The 22459-nt window shown below is 44.4% G+C and overlaps 1 protein-coding gene across 1 annotated transcript; it reads left to right on the top strand.

Moving 5' to 3' along the window:
* Nucleotides 1-315: 315 nt before the first annotated feature.
* Nucleotides 316-22180, top strand: PELI1 (pellino E3 ubiquitin protein ligase 1). Its single transcript, XM_063443768.1, has 7 exons — nucleotides 316-400; nucleotides 6855-6997; nucleotides 9789-9918; nucleotides 13073-13174; nucleotides 15216-15413; nucleotides 15955-16143; nucleotides 20563-22180. Exons 2-7 carry the CDS (start codon nucleotides 6927-6929, stop codon nucleotides 21127-21129), a joined length of 1257 nt encoding a protein of 418 aa, XP_063299838.1. The 5' UTR covers nucleotides 316-400; nucleotides 6855-6926; the 3' UTR covers nucleotides 21130-22180.
* The last annotated feature ends 279 nt before the right edge of the window (nucleotides 22181-22459 follow it).

Raw genomic sequence — 22459 nt, 5'->3', positions numbered from 1 at the left:
TAGGTATTGATATATGCATCTGTTTATATTCTGGGTACATCTTCTCCGTCAGCACACTGTACTGACTGTCTGTGCTATGTAGGAGGTGTGTGTTAGAAGCTGTTTGCAAAATCGTGTTCTTTTCACTTCCCTTTCTTCCTTTTGAAGCCACTGATTAATGTGTGGAAGCTCGTGAGTCAGAGCCCAACTGGTCCTATTGGTGCAATATGATGTTTACCTGTTTTGCATAGCACCTTCCCACCCATCTGAGTCAGCATGCCTCACGACCAAGCCGATAAGTAAAAGAAACCAGAATACTGCATGAACAGACAGTGCTCGAAAGGATATTGCCACATTTGCTTTGGATGTTTTACATTTCTGTTCTAGAATGAAACAACGGATTTTCCACTTGGTGTTAAAGGTGGGTAAATGGAATTGGCTGTTAACATACACTACCTTATTATTCCAATATCGGTTCTGCTCTATTTCGTGGTTTATGGGCTAGTTCAAAGTCCTGGATGTTTTAGTCTATAAGGAGTGCTTGTTCATTCTCTTGTGTTGCTGCTGAAATACTGACATTGAGGGAAATTTATTTTCTGTAACAATACAAATCCTCCTTCCATTCCTAGTGTATTCTTACAAGTGCCGTGTGTGTGTGTGTGTGTGTGTGTGTGTGTGTGTGTGTGTGTGTGTGTCGAGATATATATTCATTCTACTTAACCAACTCCTAAAAACTTGGCAACTGGTCTGTGTTCCAGGGTATTTCTATTGATATACCAGTTTAGAAGTGTGTCATACATTGATTGTTGCCAGTCCTGAGCTTAGACCAGTGGTGCCCGAAAGATAGATTCCCCAGATGTTGTAGAACTTCAACACCCATGATGCTTTGCATGCCTTTAACATGACAACGCATAATGGAAGCTGTAGTTTTAAAACATCTGGGGATCTACATTTTGGGCACCTCTGACCTAGACTGTTAAGTTGCTGTTTTGACACACTATAGAATAGTTAGGTTTTTTGTAATCTAATTTTGAACTCCGTTTCCCATTACATTTACAATACCTCCACGTTTTACAGAGAATACATTTGAACCTTTATAACCGATGTGTCCTGACTGTCACAATGAGACTGGATTAATCCTTATTGTAAAGGCATTAAATATTTCCCACATTTTTTGTTCGTCCAGGTTAATGTTTAGTTTTTAGATCACGTGGGTTAAGTGGAGGTTAGAGATAGGTGGAATTTCGTTATGCCAGTAGGACAAATGAATTGAGCAAAGTAAACATTGACATCTGATTAATAGTCTTTAACATGTTGGAACACTAACGTTTGTTTTGTCTGGGTAGAACAGCACCACCGACGTAGTTTCTGTTTTATTTTTTGTTTTTGTTTTTTAAAAGAATGTCAAGTCAGACGATGCTGGTGAATATGATATAACTTTTAGTGTGTCTTTGTGCTGGAGGAACGCAACTGCTATGTGCAATCCTTCTCACGTTGTTGGATATATGATTGTGATCCAGCGTTGTTAAATACCATTAGTTTGTAGGGTAACAGATGGCCTGCGTTGGTCATGCCAAATTTTTGTTGTGGTTTGTTCTGCTTGGTCATTCTAGTTCCTTCCCATGTGCCTATCAGAGCACCTGGTTAAATGTCTGCACAGTTAATCAATCGGCTTTTATTTCCTTGTGTCTCAATTAATGTTTGTTCCTTTTCTCAAGTCAATGGATTCTACACCTGGAAGCTAAGTTGTCCTATCTTCTGAGATAATGCTGTGCTGTGGATTGACAGTGCTTGGTCAGTGTTCTTTAGATAATTTGGTTTTGAGCCAGAGATGTCCCTTTGTAATTTGACAGGAAGTGCATACTAATAAACCATTCACTACACGTGTACATTAAAGATGCACGTTAAATTAAATTATGGCTCTCTAACCTTAATGTGTCTGGGTACTGACAGTTCCAATATACACTGAGATGCTTTTCTTGCTCTTTAAGTGTGGGCTTGTGCTTTTGGTATGGGCAAATTGTGCCAGCTGCTTTAAATATCCATCTTATTAACATGTTAAATGTTCCAGCCTGCCCACACACTTCTCATAGTTGCTGTTGCGTTGTGTGGAGGAAGACAGCGTGGTCTAGTGAGGGGATGATCAGCTGTTCTCACCATCCTTCAAATATGGTGGGGATTTTGTTTCTCAGTTTTACTTCTACTTTTTGTTATCTATTTATTTTTTTTAAATTACATTTTAATTGTAAGTTAAAACACAAGCAAAATCCTGCAATACTTGTTCTTCCTTTTATGCTGAAAGACATGTAGAACTTTACTATATAGTGATGGAATTGCCTGACTAAATATTCAGTCTGATGATGCATTAACAGAAAAACAAATAATTTTCTAAAAAAAAAAAGAACATGAGGATCAAATTAAATGAGATACAGTGAGGACACTGTGCTTGAGAGAGATGAATTTCCATTGAACAAATTACTAATGAAAACCATATATTTACCCACTTTCCCTGCAGTTCCTTCTGAACACCAGAGAACTGAGGATGCCATGATATTTAGAACCGGCTCTGCCAGCCCCAGAGGCCTCATTAGGCCAAGATGGAGTTGCCACAAGGACTGGTCTTGTTGTCCTTCTAAGTGTTCATCACTCATACAAAGAATTCCATTATTGCTTTCTTGATTATATCAAACCAGTGCCTTATTGTGCAGGTGATTTAACCCCTTAAGGACCAAACTTCTGGAATAAAAGGGAATCATGACATGTCACACATGTCATGTCCTTAAGGGGTTAAAGGACATTGGAGACATGCAGAACAAACTGGGTACATGGCTTCAGACGTTTAGTTAATAGACTGTAGGATGTGCCGCATGTCTCCATTAGATCCACAAATGTTATATGGTGAACACTTCCAACAGTTTCTGCAGCACTGTTGGTGACAAGTGCTTGGGGGACAGTATCCACCGCTGTCCTCCCCAAGTCTCTCACAGATTCTATAGACTGGTGTTTTGGTATGGCAAAGCCTCCCATGGCTCCAGCTGCAATTCCAAGAGAATCTAAGCCCGATAGACCTTTAATGTCTGATCCAGGGCATACATACACTTCTAAATATTTGAGACGCACAAAGCTTGTACGCCGACTTATCCATGTATACTATTGTTTGGCTGCAATCCCAGGGAAACTGTTATACCTTAATGAAGGGTCCCAGGAGCAACCAGAGTGAAAAATGATGGAAAAATGCTACACGTCTCAAGCACTGGATTTCTCCTCTGGAGCACAGATTTCCCCCAACTTCAAGAAAACTACTGAGTGTTCAAAATGGGATGTTATACTATTGGGATACCTACCTACTTCTACAACCCTCCCCCCTCCACTGTCTAATATAATAACTGCTTGTTCTCTATTGGTGGAAGCAACACTCCTGCACTAAGTTGGATCCTTCCATATATGCTGTCCTATAGCAATGAACTTGGTTGAACCTGCTTAAAAGTGGCGACTAGCATAAACATTGCATTTTCATATAGCTTATGGGGAAACCGCTTCCGATTTGGCTACCAGCCAAAGTGTCATTTTGAAGGTGTCAGACAATGAGCAGTCTAGTGAAGCAAATCTTTAATCTGTGTAGCCTATTTAATAAAAAAGACGAACCAGAATTGCATATTGCGCAATTTCTTTTCTAGGTCAATATTGCTAAATATCTATCTAGCTATTGCACGCTATAGTGTACGAATATGCTGCAGATTTTAAACTCTGATCATCGCACGTATAAAGCTCCCTGTCAAATTAATTGATCCAGTATTGGGAGTTAGGGCTTGAAACAGGACGTTGGGGAGAAAACCAAAAGTGTCACTCAAGGCTTATGTGTTTAACCACTTTTTTCTTTTAACTTTGAGTGTAATATAGGTGAGGTAGTACCATGGAGCTCTTGTCTCATAGAAAGTAAATGGAGCAAAGGTTATTTATATGCATTGTAGGTTTTAAGAAAACAAACATGTGACTTTGGTCAACAAGTCTTCAAGGTGACTGGTCATTTTCTTTCCAAGTATGTTAGAAAATATATGTATTTAATTTTATGTATGATTCTTCTATAGAATAAAGTGAATTGTAGATAGTCACATTCTTTTAACTTGGATCAGTTACAGCAATGTGAAAGGTACGTATCTGTTTTTAGAAATGGGCAGCTAATGACTGGCTTAGAGCGTCAGCGTTTAGCCAATCCTTGTCAGCATTCCGCGCTTCCTGTCCTGTAACTCTGATTCAAAAGCACCCTCTCTCCTTCCACAGTACGGTTCTTTAATATCCCACTTTTAATAGCTGATTTTGACACAGACATCGTATTCATTAATCCCTCCTTCCCTTCTTACATACTGTTATTCCTCCATTTCTCGTGCGTCTTTACCCCTTCCCCATAGATTGTAAGCTCATTTAAACAGGGGCTTTCTTTACCTCTTGTCTGTTCTATTCTGTATGTGAACTACTTGTCGGATATCTCCATTCTATGAATGTAAAGCACAGCGGAATGTGTTTGCACTTTATATAAATAATAATGTAAAATAAGCATACACTGTGTTTACCGTGACAGGTAAACTTTAGAGAGCAGAATGTTGTGACTACAAAGAATAAAGTGTTAAAGTAGAGGATTCTCTTCTTCCTTTACAGAGAACTTTATTACCGTATATTTTGCTAATCACATACGGACTTCTGGGGCATATATTTGCATGGACTCCATGTAGTGCTGGAGCAACAATTTGCATTTGAGCAGTTCAGATTATTATTACTCTCTACACTTTTCTGTGGTTTTAACAAAATCTTATTTTTTTTTTATATAAACGAAATAAGTGCATTTCATCAAAACACCCAGAATGCCACGTAAAATATGGTAATGAGACACGTTGAATTAATGTGTGTGTGTGTGTGCGCATTGCAATCTATTTTCCCCTTTTCTGAAGAAAAAACATTTCTGATATGTAATGAAGCAGCGGGGTGCAAAGTCAGGTTTGTTCCCAAGAACATAATGATGGTCACTCCCACTTCTTTATTACTCACTCTATTCAGCTAACTCCTTTTTTTGATTCTCTTGCTACCAGCGAAGTTTATATTTCCTGTGTCCTGCTGTCCATAGTTACCCTGTTGCTATGTTCTGCAAGTTGGATTCACACCTCACTGAGGAAATATGAGCCCAAAGTTTCCTTGCCAGATTAATTTGCTGTAGTCTTTACTTTCTAGTTAACCTATTGGCTTCTAGAACTGTGTGCTGGCCATGAGTGACTCGATGTATATTAATCAAGGTCGCCATAATACCTAAATATACTTATCAGTTCTCGTAACTAGGGGATGCAATTTCTAAGTAGTGAAGCAGTCAAATATGTTATGGATTTATTACAGTGACTATTGCTTTGACATGGCCACAAAAATGGCTTAGATGAAAGCGAAAAACATGGCAGTGTTAAAGGGAGAATGGCTTTTTTGAATTAGTAAAAATATTACATATCTCATTACTTTATTGTATGTTTTGTAATATAGTATATGCATTTGCAGTTCATACTTCTTCTGAGTGCACCTCCTGGCCAACCTAGGTATATACTATAAAGAATGCTAGCTTTAAGATCCTTTTTTGCTTTCAAGCACTAATTTTCTTAGGAGACCATGCACTATTTGAACAGCTGAAATGGTCTGAGTGCATATTTCAGATCCTCGTTACTTGCCCATGTCTGTATTTATGAACAAACACTAACTCTTCAGTGCCTGCTCAGTCTATTGCTCAGATAAGCAGTGCTTCTGAGGAAAAAAAAGGACTTCTAAGATGGCTGCCCTAAATAGCAAGGTTAAGCATCATAACCACTACAACAAGCAAACATACTACACAGGGTGTTTAAATGCCACTTTTCACCTTTTCTCAAGGCGGCTAAGCCTCCATATCTATAAATGGCTCCCATCATGCACATGGTACATTTGAGTTAAGTACACTGCAGTACATATGCTGGAAAACGGTGTACCCTGTTTTAACACATTGTTTCCTTCCCCTATTGTTTGTTTCGACGTGATATATTCTGCTGATCAGACTGGTAACTTCCTTTACAAGCATACATGTTCAGATTTTATTTATTTCATGTTTGCCTAGTATTGCACCATGCTCAATCATGCAATGGAGAAAAAAAAAGACTATATATATTTAGATACCCAGCTAAAAAAGGTGGTACAGAGCGCATCATAGAGTTTAGAAACAAGACATTGTCAAAGGAACACCATTGTAAGCGGCGCTCTTCCACACCCTTCTGATATCACTGGGGCCGCACATGGTCCAATCACAGGATTCTCCTAGAGAAGCCTGTGAAAGGACCATTATGCCGGCTCACAGCGCATGCGTGCTCCGGGCCGGGAAAAAGACCAAGCAAGAGAGGGGTGCGCTAGCTTTCCCTTTCAGGTGCTCTGCCTGCAAGGGGAAGATTTCTAGTTTTGCCAACCTTACATGTGCTGGGACTGCAACTAGCCCCCAGCACACAATTAACAGTATCTTCAAGCTGAAACACTGCACATGCTGACTCCTACCACCATGACCACTGCAAATCACTTGAAGAGGTTATAGTGGTTGGAGTAACCTTTTAACATTATTTTCCTGCTGTAGTCTAACTTTAAAAGACATAAGCTGAAACGTTTTCACAGTTTACCTCAAGCCATGCCTTTGAAAAAAAAAATTACAATTTTTTTTGGAGAGATACTTTCATTAGATGCTAATGAAATGCTCTTTGGTTTATATTTTGGAGAGATGCTCTTTGGTTTATTGTTTTGTACTGGTTGTCTCCCTCTGAGCGTCTTTAAACTGTAATTTTGTTTTTAGTGCATACTAATGCTAATTTTATTTTCCTCTGCTTTTTCAGACAAAATAATGAAAAAAGTGCACCAGTACTCTTGATAGGACACTGATTGTGGTGGACGGCATAGCCAGGCTCATGTTTTCTCCTGATCAAGAGAACCATCCTGCTAAAGCTCCTGTGAAATATGGAGAGCTCATTGTATTGGGGTGAGTTTGCTAGTTGTTGCTTTACTGGAAGTGTTTAGGAAGGTTGTTCAAGTCACATGGCTAGGGATGCATAAACAATGTGATTTAACTCCCAAATGACAAGTTTGAGCACTAAAACTTCAGAGGCCTGATCTATACACCAAAACTACTTAATTATGCCAGAGTTGTTTTGGTGACTAGTGTCCCTTTTGTAATGTAAGAAATGCTCTTATTAGAGGTTTACTCGAACCAAAATCAGTGTCTTAATAAGACACTTTTTTTAATTGTAGTAACACTTGCCAACCGACATGATCCCACCATTAAAAAAAAAAAAAAAAAAAAGCATTACCTGCAAACCTATGCAGAGACCAGGTTTTCCCTGCAGCCAATTCTCTTTTGATAAAGTCACTCCCCCTTCCTGCAGAGGGAGGGATGTCCCAAATGTCACTCTGTGGGAGCAGTCATTCTGTGCCGCACTGCCTTTGGTCATTTGTCGCCAGCATGCTATGTGTGCCGACAACGGATGCAATCTATGCACATACTCTCCTTTCAACCTGGTAATGGCGCTACCAGTGGTGACGTTACACTTCCAGCACAAAAGTGTTTTTACCTCTGCGTTGGTTTTTTTTTTTGTTTTTTTGGGAAGCATTGCACATACAGAACCCAAGCACCATAATCATTTCAAATCACTAGAGGGGTCATGGTGTTTGGGGTAAACTTTTAACCCCTTAAGGACCCAAACTTCTGGAATAAAAGGGAATCATGACATGTTATACATGTCATGTGTCTTTAAGGGGTTAAAGAACATCAAACTGATGTCCTAAAATGTAATGCTGGATATTCAGTTACCATTTTCCTTCTGCTTGCTAAACTCACTGCACTCAACAGGAGAGAAGCTCAAATAATCTGGATGTGCTTTAAAGGACCACTATAGGCACCCAGACCACTTCAGCTTAATTACGGTAAGTGGTCTGGGTGCCTGGTCCAGCTAGGTTTAACCCTTTTTCCTATAAACATAGCAGTTTCAGAGAAACTGCTATGTTTATATTAGGGTTAATCCAGCCTCTAGTGGCTGTCTCATTGACAGCCGCTAGAGGCGCTTGCGTGCTTCTAACTGTGAAAATCACAGTGAGAAGATGGCAGCGTCCATAGGAAAGCATTGTGAATGCTTTCCTATGAGACTGGCTGGCTGAATGCGGGTGCATTCAGCCGAGGAGGAGGAGAGTCCCCCGCCCGTCGCTGGAGAAGGAGGTAAGTTTAAACCCTTCCACCCCTAGAGCCTTGCGGGAGGGGGACCTTGAAGGAGTATGTTTTCCTGGTACTATAGTGGTCCTTTAACATTGTCCCAGCACAGTCCATGTGATTAAACCATACCTATACTTTGGAGTGTACTGCAGAGTATTATAGGAACAAATTGATTCACACATCAGTGCACTGGAAAATAAATCCGGTATTGAGATCATAGGGGAGCCACATATGCTATTGGAGATGGCCAAGCAGGGCCATTCAGATAGGAGTATGAGGCGATAAAGGGTGCTTCCAGATAGTGGCCACATCCTATTGGTCATGGCTGCGCTGGGGAAGTAACAAGTATTTAGTAACCCCTAATGAAATGCAAAACGTGTTTTTTTTTTTTTGTTTTTTGTTTTTTTTAATCATGAATTATGATTATAGTTAAATAAAAATTGCAAACCAGAGAACCTGTAAAGCTTGGCTACCTTCAATAATAATGATATGGCTAGTTTCCCTGTGGCTTCATTTGCAGTTATACTCAGGGGTCAAGTCCCCCCACCGGAAAAGAACATATTATACGCTTTTATGGAGGGGGAAAGGGGCTGAGGAAGGGTATAGAAAAAAAAAACCCTAAAGTGCATTCCCCACTCCCTGACGCTTACCTTGGGCCAGGAGCGGTGGGACAGGATCTGGAGCCTGCAGTCAGTGGAGTCAGTGGAGTCTGCTGGCCTCTCCTGATGTCAGGAGGAGGGGGCGTGACTTCCTCTGCTCTTCTCCCAGAGACTCCACTAGCTGCAGGGAGAGAGGTGGGTTTAAAAATCAGAGTCCCCAGCCAGAGGCAGGGGATTTGGATTTTTACATCCCCCCCCCCCCCCCTGCTCTGGCGGCCGCTTGTGCCAGCCCTGCGTCCTGCAGGACTAGTAACGGGAATTGCGTTCCTGCCGTGGAAAAAGTGCAGGAACGACGTTCCTTCAGGGCTCAAGCCCTGGTTATACTCCTGCAGAGGGTCAATGACACTGTGACATTTTATCCAAGATTTGTGCAGATTTCTTTATTCTATAAACTACATCATTCCTGCCAGCAGGTGAGGATTGACTTTTATGTGCATTTTTAAAAAAAATTATTAAGCCTTCATAATACAGGATATGGTTATTTATAAATCCTAATGGAATACTCTATATAAATTACCCCTGTTTAATGGGACAGGTTGAAGTGTTTTCCTGTGCGCGTAAACCACACTTTAATTTGCTGTAATTTCCTAAAAGGTACAGTTGATTCAGTCTCTGACAGTATTAAATGTCTTTTTGCTTTGGTTCCTATCTGTATGAACATTCATGTGTTATTAATACACTGTATTATTGTTAACACTAAAAGCTCTCAAACACTTTTAAGATTTATTGTGAGCCTTCCTGCTGCTATTTTCAGAATATGACAGAGATTGCTCTGTTTTCAACAAAAAATAAATTGGAAGAAATTGCACTGTTGTGACTTTTTCCCCCCCACATTCTGCTTTTCTGCAAAAGGCTATATGTTCTAAAAAGCTAATTGTTCTCCACATATTCTTTGTGAAATTCTCTAGATACAATGGCTCTCTGCCAAACGGAGACAGAGGAAGAAGAAAAAGCAGGTTTGCCTTATTGAAAAGGCTCAAAGCAAATGGGGTGAAGCCAAGTACTGTTCATATTGCCTGTACTCCACAGGCAGCAAAGGTAACGTGTACCGTTATAAAGCAGTAGAGATGTTTTTTAAAAACAAAAAAGCACTAAACGTGATGGGGTCTTTATTTTTTTTTTTGTGTTTTTTTTTTTTTTATTTTTTTTTAAGTTTTGTCATGATTTGACACCCTTTCAGCTTAAGGTACACAGCACATTTTTCTTGCTGTGATATCCTCGTGCTCAGAGTGTTGGGCTGGTGCCGGAACTGCATAAACCTCTTGCCGGCTTAGCTAAAAGTCAGTTAAGCAGCACTGTCGCAATGGTGACATCGCCACTGATGGCCACGGGGGGCAGGTTAGGATGAGATTACTTACCTGAATCTTTCCCTCGCAGACCCCACCACCTTGGTGGCGCTGCTTCTCTTCAAGCCAGTGCGAGAGGACATCATTGAGGCTGCAGGTCTTGACCCATAAGCTCCACCTTGTGTAAGGCGGAGGTGAAATACAGAGATAAAGTAGTCCCTATTTTGTCTCTGTATATCTCTTAACTGGTTTGAAATTTCAGGGAATTTCTTTCTTTACTAAACACTAATTTTTAATATGGGGGAGACAGGGCTTTGATGTGAACAAAGGTTACATTAAAGCCATGCTATGTAGATATAGAGAGATGGCACTGTACATAAATAGCTTTTATTTATTTATTTTGTACATTTTAAAGATCAAAGGTCTATCCAGTGTGCTTACCATATAATTTGCCAAGATTCACCACTGAGTGGGGTCCCATGCCACTTAAAGGGACACTCCACTGCACAAATACAAAAAGTGTAAAATGTCCTGCTTAATACTACTCACATTTAACTCCACTGTCAAACGCTGCCGCCACCACGGAAAATCATAAATGGGCACCTTCGTTACCCATTAAAATCAGATATAATAAAACACAATTTAGCCAAATATCTTTGCTTTTAAAAATACTACTACATTGGTCTTTTCAGGGTTGTGAATCCAGAATAGAGCCCAAAGATAGAATTAGGTTATTAATATATTAATAGCAAAAAGACAAATTTACACTTTGCCAAACGTACACAGACAAGGACATACAAAAACATAATGGGCATATGCAAAAATCAGATTAAAATAAAATGTGAAACACAGAACCTTCTCTAGTGCACATTTCACTAAGAATCTTGCAGTAGGCCAGTGGGAACTCCGAACGACGTTTACTTCGATGTTGAACAAATAAAGTCCAGGAGTAAAATTTTTCCTGGGCTGGCATTCAGTTGTATATCAGGGTTGTTCTCTCAGCCACTTTTGACCACATGACCAAATTCTACCTTCAGGTTACCTATGTGCACTCAACTTTTTGGTCGAAAGCACTTAATTTTTATCTGTTAGGGCTGCAAAAGTATTGTGGGTGTTTAATTTATATATTTATTTATAGTTTTGGTGGTCTTCTGTGGATGTATCTGTTACTTTTGATCACAGAGCCTTGCTGCATCTGTATTCACTGACATGGAAATAACCAGGTAAACTCCTGCAATGCTAGGACAGAATCATGTCCACTGTGCATGACACTCCTCTTCTTCCCCAGACAAGACTTTCTGTGGCTGTCCAATCACAGACTTCCCAATGCAGCTCCATGAGATGTGTTTGCAAGGCAGGTGCTCTGGTCAATTGACACCTCTTGAGTTTGACTCCACTAGGCTAACCAAACCAGGAAGTTTCAGGACCAATTTTCTGATTACCAGCCAAGGGGTGTAACCAGGCTAATTTATAAAAGTGCCCCAGGGGGGGAGGAGGGAGGGAGAGAGAGACATTCTTCACACAAAGTATTTTAGCAAATTAAAGTGCTTAAGGTGTTGGGAATGTTTCTTTAAGCCAGGGGTGGGTGCCCAAAAGGTTGATCCCCCAGATGTTTTAAAACTACAGCTTCCATGATGCTTTGTCATTCTAAAGGCATGCAAAGCATGTTTAAGCTATGGCTCGGCAAACACTAGATCCTCAAATGTTGTTGTAGAACTACACCTACCATGATGCTTTGTCATTCTGAATGCTGGTAAAGCATCATGACAGTTGACTTTTTTTGGAATCTGGGATCTACCATATGCTTAACCCTGCTTTAAGTCTTCTAGTTGGGACAAGGTAAGTCTAAATTAGTTTTCTTAGCAAGTGACGTCTCGTGGTATTCAACTGTTTCAGTTGTATATTACTGCCAAGACAGCAGCCCCATGTGGGTACATTTTGAAAACGTCATGAGTAGTGTAAATTGTTATGTAAATGTTAAATTATTTCATTTGATGCATATGGTTTTGTTTTACCTTATCTAACATAATTTTGTATTGATCAAGTGTCCTCCAAGTTTGGAAAACTTTAAATGTTATGTTTACTTTTGACATGTCATGGTGTTTATTTTTGTTTTTTCTTTTTTTAATTTCGAATGCATACTTTATTTTGTAATTGCATAGTACGCTCTTCACCCTGATACTTTATTGCTCATAAGATTACAGCAGTTAACCCTTTTTGTTTGGCTAATTGTTCTGGATCTGTCTACCATTCTTGTCTTACCTCCTTCCCTCTCTTGTTCCCATTGCCTCTAATGTCTTTCGGTCTGTTTGTATCTGTGCCAGCCACCTTTAGTGCTATAATCGTTTTCCCTACACAGGCATAAGACCTCAGCTACATTCCCCCTCTCCTTCCCACCTCCCTCCATTTTTCTGCATTACCTAACTCCAAGCATGTGTCTTTCATTTTATTCTCTCTTTGTATGTATCATTGTCTAAAGAAAACATTGTATCCATTGCTGCAAAAATGTGGTTAAAATATGCTGAGATGTTTAATTTTAGTTTTTTTTATTTTTTTTTTTCTGCAAATCTACTTTGAGGGTGTATTATTTGGGTCCCCTCTTTCCCTGTCAAAGACTTTCAATCTGTTCATGGGAATGTACCATCAGACTACTCATTAAGCCACAAGCATGCGCACGTTGAAGTCTAGCTTTCCGATGCTTCTCAATTAGCTTTATTATTGTTCATTGAGAGGGTGTGGGGGGAGTTATGCCTGTATTTTCGTCCCAATTATAAACTATTATTTTAAATCCGCACTTTTATAAATTGTCAAACATATGAGCACATACTTTAAGCAGTGTAGAAATGACAGCTGCTATCCTGTTGTGATCCACTGTCCAGCTTTAACTGGAATATGTTTTGTTATAGGCAATAAGTAACAAGGACCAGCACAGCATATCTTATACTTTGTCACGGGCGCAAACTGTGGTTGTAGAATACACACATGATAGCAACACAGATATGTTCCAGGTAAGAAGTTTTGTGTTTCTTTTTTTTTTTTTTTTCATTTATTAATCTATTTTAAGAAATACATTAAAAAATAAATGAACTATTGCACCTCCCTCCATGTGCTGTTGCTTTATACATTTGGATCCTCCAAGTTCTACAGGGTGGAGCACATTTCTGGCATTCAAAGGGTTAAGTGGGATTCAAGCATTTCCCAGGAAGATTCTCTGTAGTGCTTTTTGATTGGTCTTGAAATTCCTTTAAAAGTGCTTCACTTAGTCAATAGCCACCAGGGTATATTGGGACTGGCTTTCAGTTAAAGGGTTCTAGCGCTGTGTAGTTATGATTCCAGAAGTACTGTGACCCATACCCTGGCAAGGGGGCAAACTGCTTGGCAACGGTTTGCACTCATACAGGGTCTACCAATGAAATGCTTTAATGGAAATCTGTTCAAAAGTTACTGTTGCACATCACATACATATCTCAAGTAGGGCCTGGGGCACAGCAATTCCAAGAAATCTTGTTTCGACGATTATCTCAGAATTCCCTGCTTGACATTCACGTTATCACAATACAGGCATTATATTTCAGACTTTATCTTGGATTTCCGAAGACACCTTTTGACCATAAACTAACCACGGATGCCATGAATAAGATTAATTTTCATGCCCCGGTGTTTTGAGAGTAAATGTCCAGGGGGAATTTATTTTTTTGGAAGAATTTCATCCCCAGGAACAGTTGCACTTGTCCTATGGGATAACTCCATCTGCCCTGCAAAAACTGATTTTCGCCATGCCATGTGTGCACTGAGTTTACACCTACCATGGTTTGTTAATTTGACATGATGCCGGACTACCCGTTCTGGTGGGCAATCATAGAAATGTAGCAATTCCATCACTCTGAAAATGGGTGCAGCATCAGCTTTGTGATTATAGACGTCCTGTAAATAAAGGGCCAGTCTAATCTCCATCACATTTTTTTTTTTGAATATTAAGATATTTTTTATGTAATGTGTAGCGGAATGGATGCTCTAGCTACACTTTTGTTCGGCTGTTCGTACGGCTCCGTTCGTTTACTAAATAAACACTGTGTGGTCTTTGTTCACACCTTTTAATTACTGACCGCCCCTGGCTGTTAACCACAAATTGGTTAATAGTTCTTGTGTTCCCCTGTGTGGCCGTTGTTCGTATAATGCGTGTTCAAACAATTGGCGGCCATCTTGTTGCCCAATCGGTACATGGTTGTCGACAGCGTGGAACTAATTTCGGATATACAAACCCGTGAACGTCCGGTAAACCGGTACCACTGCCCATCTAACTTCCCGAACAGTTAGGAGAATGATGTTCGGGAGACATAAACTACCGAACAGGGGGAGCATTTGTATATGAACAGCCAGGGAATAGATTAGTTTAGTTATCAGTGTTCGTGCGAGAACCCCAGAAAGATGACCAGTCGTTGCCTTGTTTTCCGTGGTACTGTTTTGGGGCATCACCTCATGGCCGACCGGTCAAAACTTTATTTGAATGGCTTTCTCAAGCCACCGAAGGGATCTGAGTGATATTTCGTCAAAGTATGCACTCAGATCCAAGCTTTTCGGTGGGGTTCTGAAGTATTAAGATGCATTTTTGGGGTGTTTTAAATTGTTGTAGATTTTTCTGTACCTGAGCGATATTTGTTATAGACTTTTCTCACACAATTATCTCTCAAGCACAGTGGATCTTGGGAGGAAAAGCCCTGTATTTTTGTATGAGACACCCCATGTAGGGGTCTGTGCATAAAAGCAGTGTGTGTGCAAAATAAAACCAGTTGACTCCCAGAACTATGTGTCGTCTAGTTGCTGGGGGGGAAAGTGTCGTGGATAATTATACTGCTTATTTCAGCTATGAGGACTGACCAGTGGAGATACCTATGTTAGGTATTGGAGCTCTGCTACATAATGCAGTAAACTTTTCTGCCCTGAATTATTTTCTTGTATATGTCCAGTGTAATCCGTAGAGATGCAACTTGTCTACTGAGCATCCTCTGATGTAAAAATATATCTGTCTGTCTTGTTACCCATCTCCAGATTGGACGGTCAACAGAAAGCCCGATTGATTTTGTGGTAACGGACACTGTTCCAGGAAGCCAGAGTAACTCTGATACACAGTCTGTTCAGAGCACCATTTCCAGATTTGCCTGCAGAATCATATGTGAAAGGAACCCACCATTTACTGCACGGATATATGCGGCAGGGTTTGACTCCTCCAAAAACATTTTTCTTGGGGTAAGAGCACTTGATATACATGTTATTTATGTACTGGAAATCTACAAAGGGCTTTTGCTTTACACAGCACATTTTTCTTGCTGTGATATCCTCGTGCTCAGAGTGTTGGGCTGGTGCCGGAACTGCATAAACCTCTTGCCTGCTTAGCTAAAAGTCAGTTAAGCAGCACTGTCGCAATGGTGACATCGCCACTGGTGGCCACGGGGGGCAGGTTAGGATGAGATTACTTACCTGAATCTTTCCCTCTCGGACTCCACCACCTTGGTGGCGCTGCTTCTCTTCAAGCCAGTGCGAGAGGACATCATTGAGGCTGCGGGTCTTGACCCATAGGCTCCGCCTTGTGTAAGGCGGAGGTGAAATACAGAGATAAAGTAGTCCCTATTTTGTCTCTGTATATCTCTTAACTGGGTTGAAATTTCAGTGAATTTCTTTCTTTACCAAACACTAATTTTTAATATGGGGGAGACAGGGCTTTGATGTGAACAAAGGTTACATTAAATAGACCTATAAGCTTTTGCTTATGACTTTTTTTGCCTTACAGGAAAAAGCTGCCAAATGGAAGACATTAGATGGACAGATGGATGGGTTGACAACAAATGGAGTCCTCGTTATGCATCCACGCAATGGATTCACTGAAGACTCGAAGCCAGGAGTATGGCGAGAAATATCTGTGTGTGGCAATGTCTTTAGCTTGCGAGAAACTCGATCGGCTCAACAGAGAGGGAAAATGGTATGTATCAAGGGTGGTGCCATCTTACAATATTCTAGAATGTTGGTGCAATTGCAATTAAAATAGTCCTGTCCTGATGATGGATTTAATGATGATGAAACTGAAACGTTGACCATTTCCATTGAGCAAATAGAAACTGTTAAAAGACACAGGCGCTCGCCGGCCGAGACACAGGCGCCCGCCGGCCGAGACACAGGCGCTCGCCGGCCGAGACACAGGCGCCCGCCGGCCGAGACACAGGCGCCCGCCGGCCGAGACACAGGCGCCCGCCGGCCGAGACACAGGCGCCCGCCGGCCCACAGAGACACAGGCGCCCGCCGGCCCACAGAGACACAGGCGCCCGCCGGCCCACAGAGACACAGGCGCCCGCCGGCCCACAGAGACACAGGCGCCCGCCGGCCCACAGAGACACAGGCGCCCGCCGGCCCACAGAGACACAGGCGCCCGCCGGCCCACAGAGACACAGGCGCCCGCCGGCCCACAGAGACACAGGCGCCCGCCGGCCCACAGAGACACAGGCGCCCGCCGGCCCACAGAGACACAGGCGCCCGCCGGCCCACAGAGACACAGGCGCCCGCCGGCCCACAGAGACACAGGCGCCCGCCGGCCCACAGAGACACAGGCGCCCGCCGGCCCACAGAGACACAGGCGCCCGCCGGCCCACAGAGACACAGGCGCCCGCCGGCCCACAGAGACACAGGCGCCCGCCGGCCCACAGAGACACAGGCGCCCGCCGGCCCACAGAGACACAGGCGCCCGCCGGCCCACAGAGACACAGGCGCCCGCCGGCCCACAGAGACACAGGCGCCCGCCGGCCCACAGAGACACAGGCGCCCGCCGGCCCACAGAGACACAGGCGCCCGCCGGCCCACAGAGACACAGGCGCCCGCCGGCCCACAGAGACACAGGCGCCCGCCGGCCCACAGAGACACAGGCGCCCGCCGGCCCACAGAGACACAGGCGCCCGCCGGCCCACAGAGACACAGGCGCCCGCCGGCCCACAGAGACACAGGCGCCCGCCGGCCCACAGAGACACAGGCGCCCGCCGGCCCACAGAGACACAGGCGCCCGCCGGCCCACAGAGACACAGGCGCCCGCCGGCCCACAGAGACACAGGCGCCCGCCGGCCCACAGAGACACAGGCGCCCGCCGGCCCACAGAGACACAGGCGCCCGCCGGCCCACAGAGACACAGGCGCCCGCCGGCCCACAGAGACACAGGCGCCCGCCGGCCCACAGAGACACAGGCGCCCGCCGGCCCACAGAGACACAGGCGCCCGCCGGCCCACAGAGACACAGGCGCCCGCCGGCCCACAGAGACACAGGCGCCCGCCGGCCCACAGAGACACAGGCGCCCGCCGGCCCACAGAGACACAGGCGCCCGCCGGCCCACAGAGACACAGGCGCCCGCCGGCCCACAGAGACACAGGCGCCCGCCGGCCCACAGAGACACAGGCGCCCGCCGGCCCACAGAGACACAGGCGCCCGCCGGCCCACAGAGACACAGGCGCCCGCCGGCCCACAGAGACACAGGCGCCCGCCGGCCCACAGAGACACAGGCGCCCGCCGGCCCACAGAGACACAGGCGCCCGCCGGCCCACAGAGACACAGGCGCCCGCCGGCCCACAGAGACACAGGCGCCCGCCGGCCCACAGAGACACAGGCGCCCGCCGGCCCACAGAGACACAGGCGCCCGCCGGCCCACAGAGACACAGGCGCCCGCCGGCCCACAGAGACACAGGCGCCCGCCCGCCCACAGAGACACAGGCGCCCGCCCGCCCACAGAGACACAGGCGCCCGCCCGCCCACAGAGACACAGGCGCCCGCCCGCCCACAGAGACACAGGCGCCCGCCCGCCCACAGAGACACAGGCGCCCGCCCGCCCACAGAGACACAGGCGCCCGCCCGCCCACAGAGACACAGGCGCCCGCCCGCCCACAGAGACACAGGCGCCCGCCCGCCCACAGAGACACAGGCGCCCGCCCGCCCACAGAGACACAGGCGCCCGCCCGCCCACAGAGACACAGGCGCCCGCCCGCCCACAGAGACACAGGCGCCCGCCCGCCCACAGAGACACAGGCGCCCGCCCGCCCACAGAGACACAGGCGCCCGCCCGCCCACAGAGACACAGGCGCCCGCCCGCCCACAGAGACACAGGCGCCCGCCCGCCCACAGAGACACAGGCGCCCGCCCGCCCACAGAGACACAGGCGCCCGCCCGCCCACAGAGACACAGGCGCCCGCCCGCCCACAGAGACACAGGCGCCCGCCCGCCCACAGAGACACAGGCGCCCACAGAGACACAGGCGCCCGCCCGCCCACAGAGACACAGGCGCCCACAGAGACACAGGCGCCCGCCCGCCCACAGAGACACAGGCGCCCGCCCGCCCACAGAGACACAGGCGCCCGCCCGCCCACAGAGACACAGGCGCCCGCCCGCCCACAGAGACACAGGCGCCCGCCCGCCCACAGAGACACAGGCGCCCGCCCGCCCACAGAGACACAGGCGCCCGCCCGCCCACAGAGACACAGGCGCCCGCCCGCCCACAGAGACACAGGCGCCCGCCCGCCCACAGACACCTACAGAAAGACCGACACAATCAAATACTCACTCACCTCCCTGGATTCCAGTGTGAGGCAGCTCCTCACTCCTCCAGTGCGCCGTTTAGTATGCCGGGGTCAGAATGACATCACATTCCGGCTCCGGGCATCACAGAGGGCGCGCGAGGAAGAAGTGAGAGGTTGCTCCTCCTCCTTGCCCCTCTCACCGGCATTTAGTGCCGGAGTAGGCACCTGCCAAATGGCCACCTCCTGGCCCCCCCTGTGATAGGGCTCCTCTCGGCGCCCCCACCTTCGCCTTGAGGAGCGGCCCGGCGCTGGAGGCGGCTAAATAGCTGCTCTCCCGGCGCTGCAGCCGCAGACAGGGGGAGCACACCAGGAAACATCATGGTGGGCACCCCCAGCAGGCCGGCACCCTAGGCGAGTGCCATCTATACACTGCATATATGGAGATAGATGGATATATTGGTTATTATGAACTTTTTAAGGTTGAGCTATTTTCACATGAATCTATGTATGGCAGCTTTCGACTAAATTTTATCTTGTCAAGTTCAGAACATATTGTTCCCCCCCCAAAAAATGTGAGCGCTTCATGATGATTCATCTTTAACATGTTTTCTTTTATATAACAAGACTGTTCTTTGACAGATTGAGCTGCAAAGCCCTGGCGTGTTAAGGCATTTCCTTTAACCACTTGACTGCTGTTTGGTAGTTTTAGGACTCCAGATCGGTAGTGGCTGTCAGAGCACCTGTTTAGGTGACCGTCCCACACAGATCGTCCTGAAATGGTGAATTTACTCACCTTTTCCCCCTACATCATGCTGGTCTTGCCCAGGCAGACCCCAATCTTAATGATCTCAGCCATTCCAATGCTTTCCCATAGGAAAGCATTTAGTGGATATTGTGCATGTGCGGTGGTGTATTGAATAAGTGCATCTTTATGTGCCTCTATGCAGATTGTGGAGATGCTGAACAAAGGTGCTGCACACTGCAGCACTGACACAGGAAGAGCACCTCTTGTTGCCAACTAAATGACTGCCACTAGAGGTGTTCTTAGGCACCAATGTAAACACTGCCTTTTGTCTGAAAAGTCAGATTTTATTTCGAAAATCCTGCAGGGACAGGCTATAGACACCAGAACTACTGAATTAAGCTCTAGTTGTTCTGGTGACTATAGTGTCCCTTTTAAAAGTACTGTTTTTTTGTTTTTGTTTTTTCCCCCTCAAGTCTAAGGTTTGTAGTATGATGCCGAATTTTACAGGAGCATGTTTTTCCCATTTTTTTTTCTTCAGATGTGTTTGTCTCTACCATTGCTGCTGATTACCCCTAAGTACTGCTTCTTTGCTTCTGGAGATGTCACCCATATTTATTCTCTGCTCGAGGCAATACCTATTTGGGACTTTCAGAATCTCTTGATTGCACCGTTGTAGAAGTTCTTTCAATAACTTGTGCTGTATTTTTGTTTCTGAAGGCCTGTGGGTGGGCATTTTGATGTGCCATTGAAGCCGTCAGCAACACATTTTAAACAGTTGCCTAAAAACGTGTAGAATGTATTTTCTATTCCATTTGTGGAGTGCATTAACTGTTTTTTTTTTTCATTTTTCTATATTAACCATTTGGATGGCTAGCTAGGCATAATAGGAAACCGTCCCTAAAGTTTCATAAAATAGACTCTTATTCTAGTATATGAGGCTGTTAATGAAGATCTAACATGATTCATGTATTGTAAAAACTTCCTTATTGCCTGGTTATTCTGTGCAGTTGGCTGAGAGGCAAATATACCGTACATTGAGTATTATGTGTGTGTGCAACATTGGAGCAGATGTGTTAGTGACTCATGTTTGTGATTTCTGATTTTTCAGGTGGAAAACGAAAGCAATGAACTTCAGGATGGTTCCCTGATTGATTTATGTGGTGCAACACTGCTATGGCGCACTGCAGAAGGCCTTTCCAGAACTCCAACCGTAAAACATTTGGAAGCCCTGAGACAGGAAATCAATGCAGCAAGGCCCCAGTGTCCTGTTGGATTTAACACACTTGCATTTCCTAGTATGAAAAGAAAAGATGTTGTCGATGAGAAGCAGCCATGGGTTTATCTGAGCTGTGGTCATGTTCATGGTTACCACAACTGGGGAAACAAAGAGGAGCGAGATGGGAAGGACCGGGAGTGTCCTATGTGCCGCTCAGTGGGGCCGTATGTTCCTCTTTGGCTAGGTTGTGAAGCTGGATTTTATGTTGACGCTGGCCCTCCAACTCATGCCTTTAGCCCATGTGGACATGTGTGTTCCGAAAAGACAACGTCCTATTGGTCTCAGATTCCCCTTCCTCACGGTACTCACACCTTCCACGCTGCCTGTCCTTTCTGCGCCCACCAACTTGCAGGAGAACAAGGTTACATCAGACTCATTTTCCAGGGGCCTCTAGACTAGTGACTTTTTAGAGTTCAAAACTGTATAAGCTAAAAAAGGATTAATTTGCTTAACCTCAGTCTGGGACGTTCCCAAGACTTTGGTGAGTTTGAGTTAAAGGACACTACTGGCATTTGCTAGGTTTGCTCTAACACAAATATCTTTTTAGGATGTTCTCCTTTCACAAGCAGACATTTAAAAAATGGGATTTATGCAGATATGATTTCAATGCCTTCATAATTCTGAATGACCACCTCAGTATTAAGTTATTGTGTGAAACTGGGGAGACTACTGTCAGCTCAAACTACATTAGTTTACAGTTCAACACTCCTTGTAAAATATGGCATATATATAGTTTTTTTTTTTTTAATATATAAATTTCTTGTTTAGTAAGGAAAATGCCCTAGTTAGTTGAAAAAGAACAGTGGTGGTTGTATATTGTGGGCTCAAAGTAGCCCAGGGTCACAACATTAATGAAACAGAGGTGAGAAGTGTTTTTTTTGTTTGTTGTTTTTTGGCTTTTGTTTCTTTTGGGGGGAGGGGTTCCCTTTTCATTTTTGTTTTCAGTGAAAGTGCATATTTTATAAGAGTATATGATCAGTTTTGAAGATGCCTCATTCTGGTTAGTAAATATGCACTACGTTCAGTTTTTTTTTTCTTGACCTCTCTTCCACTCCCGAGTAACTTTCTTTGGATCAACTTGTGACATTTCAGGTTTTTATTTATCTTGAAAGATTTTTAATCATGTTCATATTGTTTAATGTAAATTACGTATATTTAATCTGAGGAATCCAATTGGTTGGATAAAACCAGAAGTGACTCCTTCAGAAAACCTTTTTTATCAGGTGTTGTGTTGTAGAACGTCCATAGAAGACTTTAAGATTTTGTTATTGTATTGAACACCCAAGCCCATTACCATAAACATTTGAATAGATTTATTCCAGGAGAAAGTCTATAGGGTTGGATCTTTCCTTTCCTGCATGTTTCTCTAATTGGTAGCATAGCATTAGCTTTAAAACATGTCCGTCGGTCACCTGTCGACAGGTAAAATACTTTGTAAAAAAAAACAAACAAAAAAAAAATGTTTAAAAAAAAAAAAAAAAAATATGGGTGAAGTGTATTTGATCTTTTAAAATATTTATTTTCCCTTTGATACAAACTCAGGAAATCTACATGGATAGGTAAAATCTGTATATGCTGTTTAGCATAGCTTGCAGATAGGGTCCGTGTTTCAGATCTGCATTTAGCAAACAGTGATGCTATAATTTGATATTCATGCAGGACTGCTTAGAAGTTTGTAGAATTAAGACCAGAAATGTACTTTTTAGTGATTGAACCCCCCTTTTTTTGG

The sequence above is a fragment of the Pelobates fuscus genome, chromosome 2 (genome assembly GCF_036172605.1).
Source record: "Pelobates fuscus isolate aPelFus1 chromosome 2, aPelFus1.pri, whole genome shotgun sequence".
Taxonomy (NCBI): Eukaryota; Metazoa; Chordata; class Amphibia; order Anura; family Pelobatidae; genus Pelobates; species Pelobates fuscus.
The sequence above is the reverse complement of the archived record's forward strand: the minus strand, read 5'-3'. Positions and strand labels throughout refer to the sequence as shown.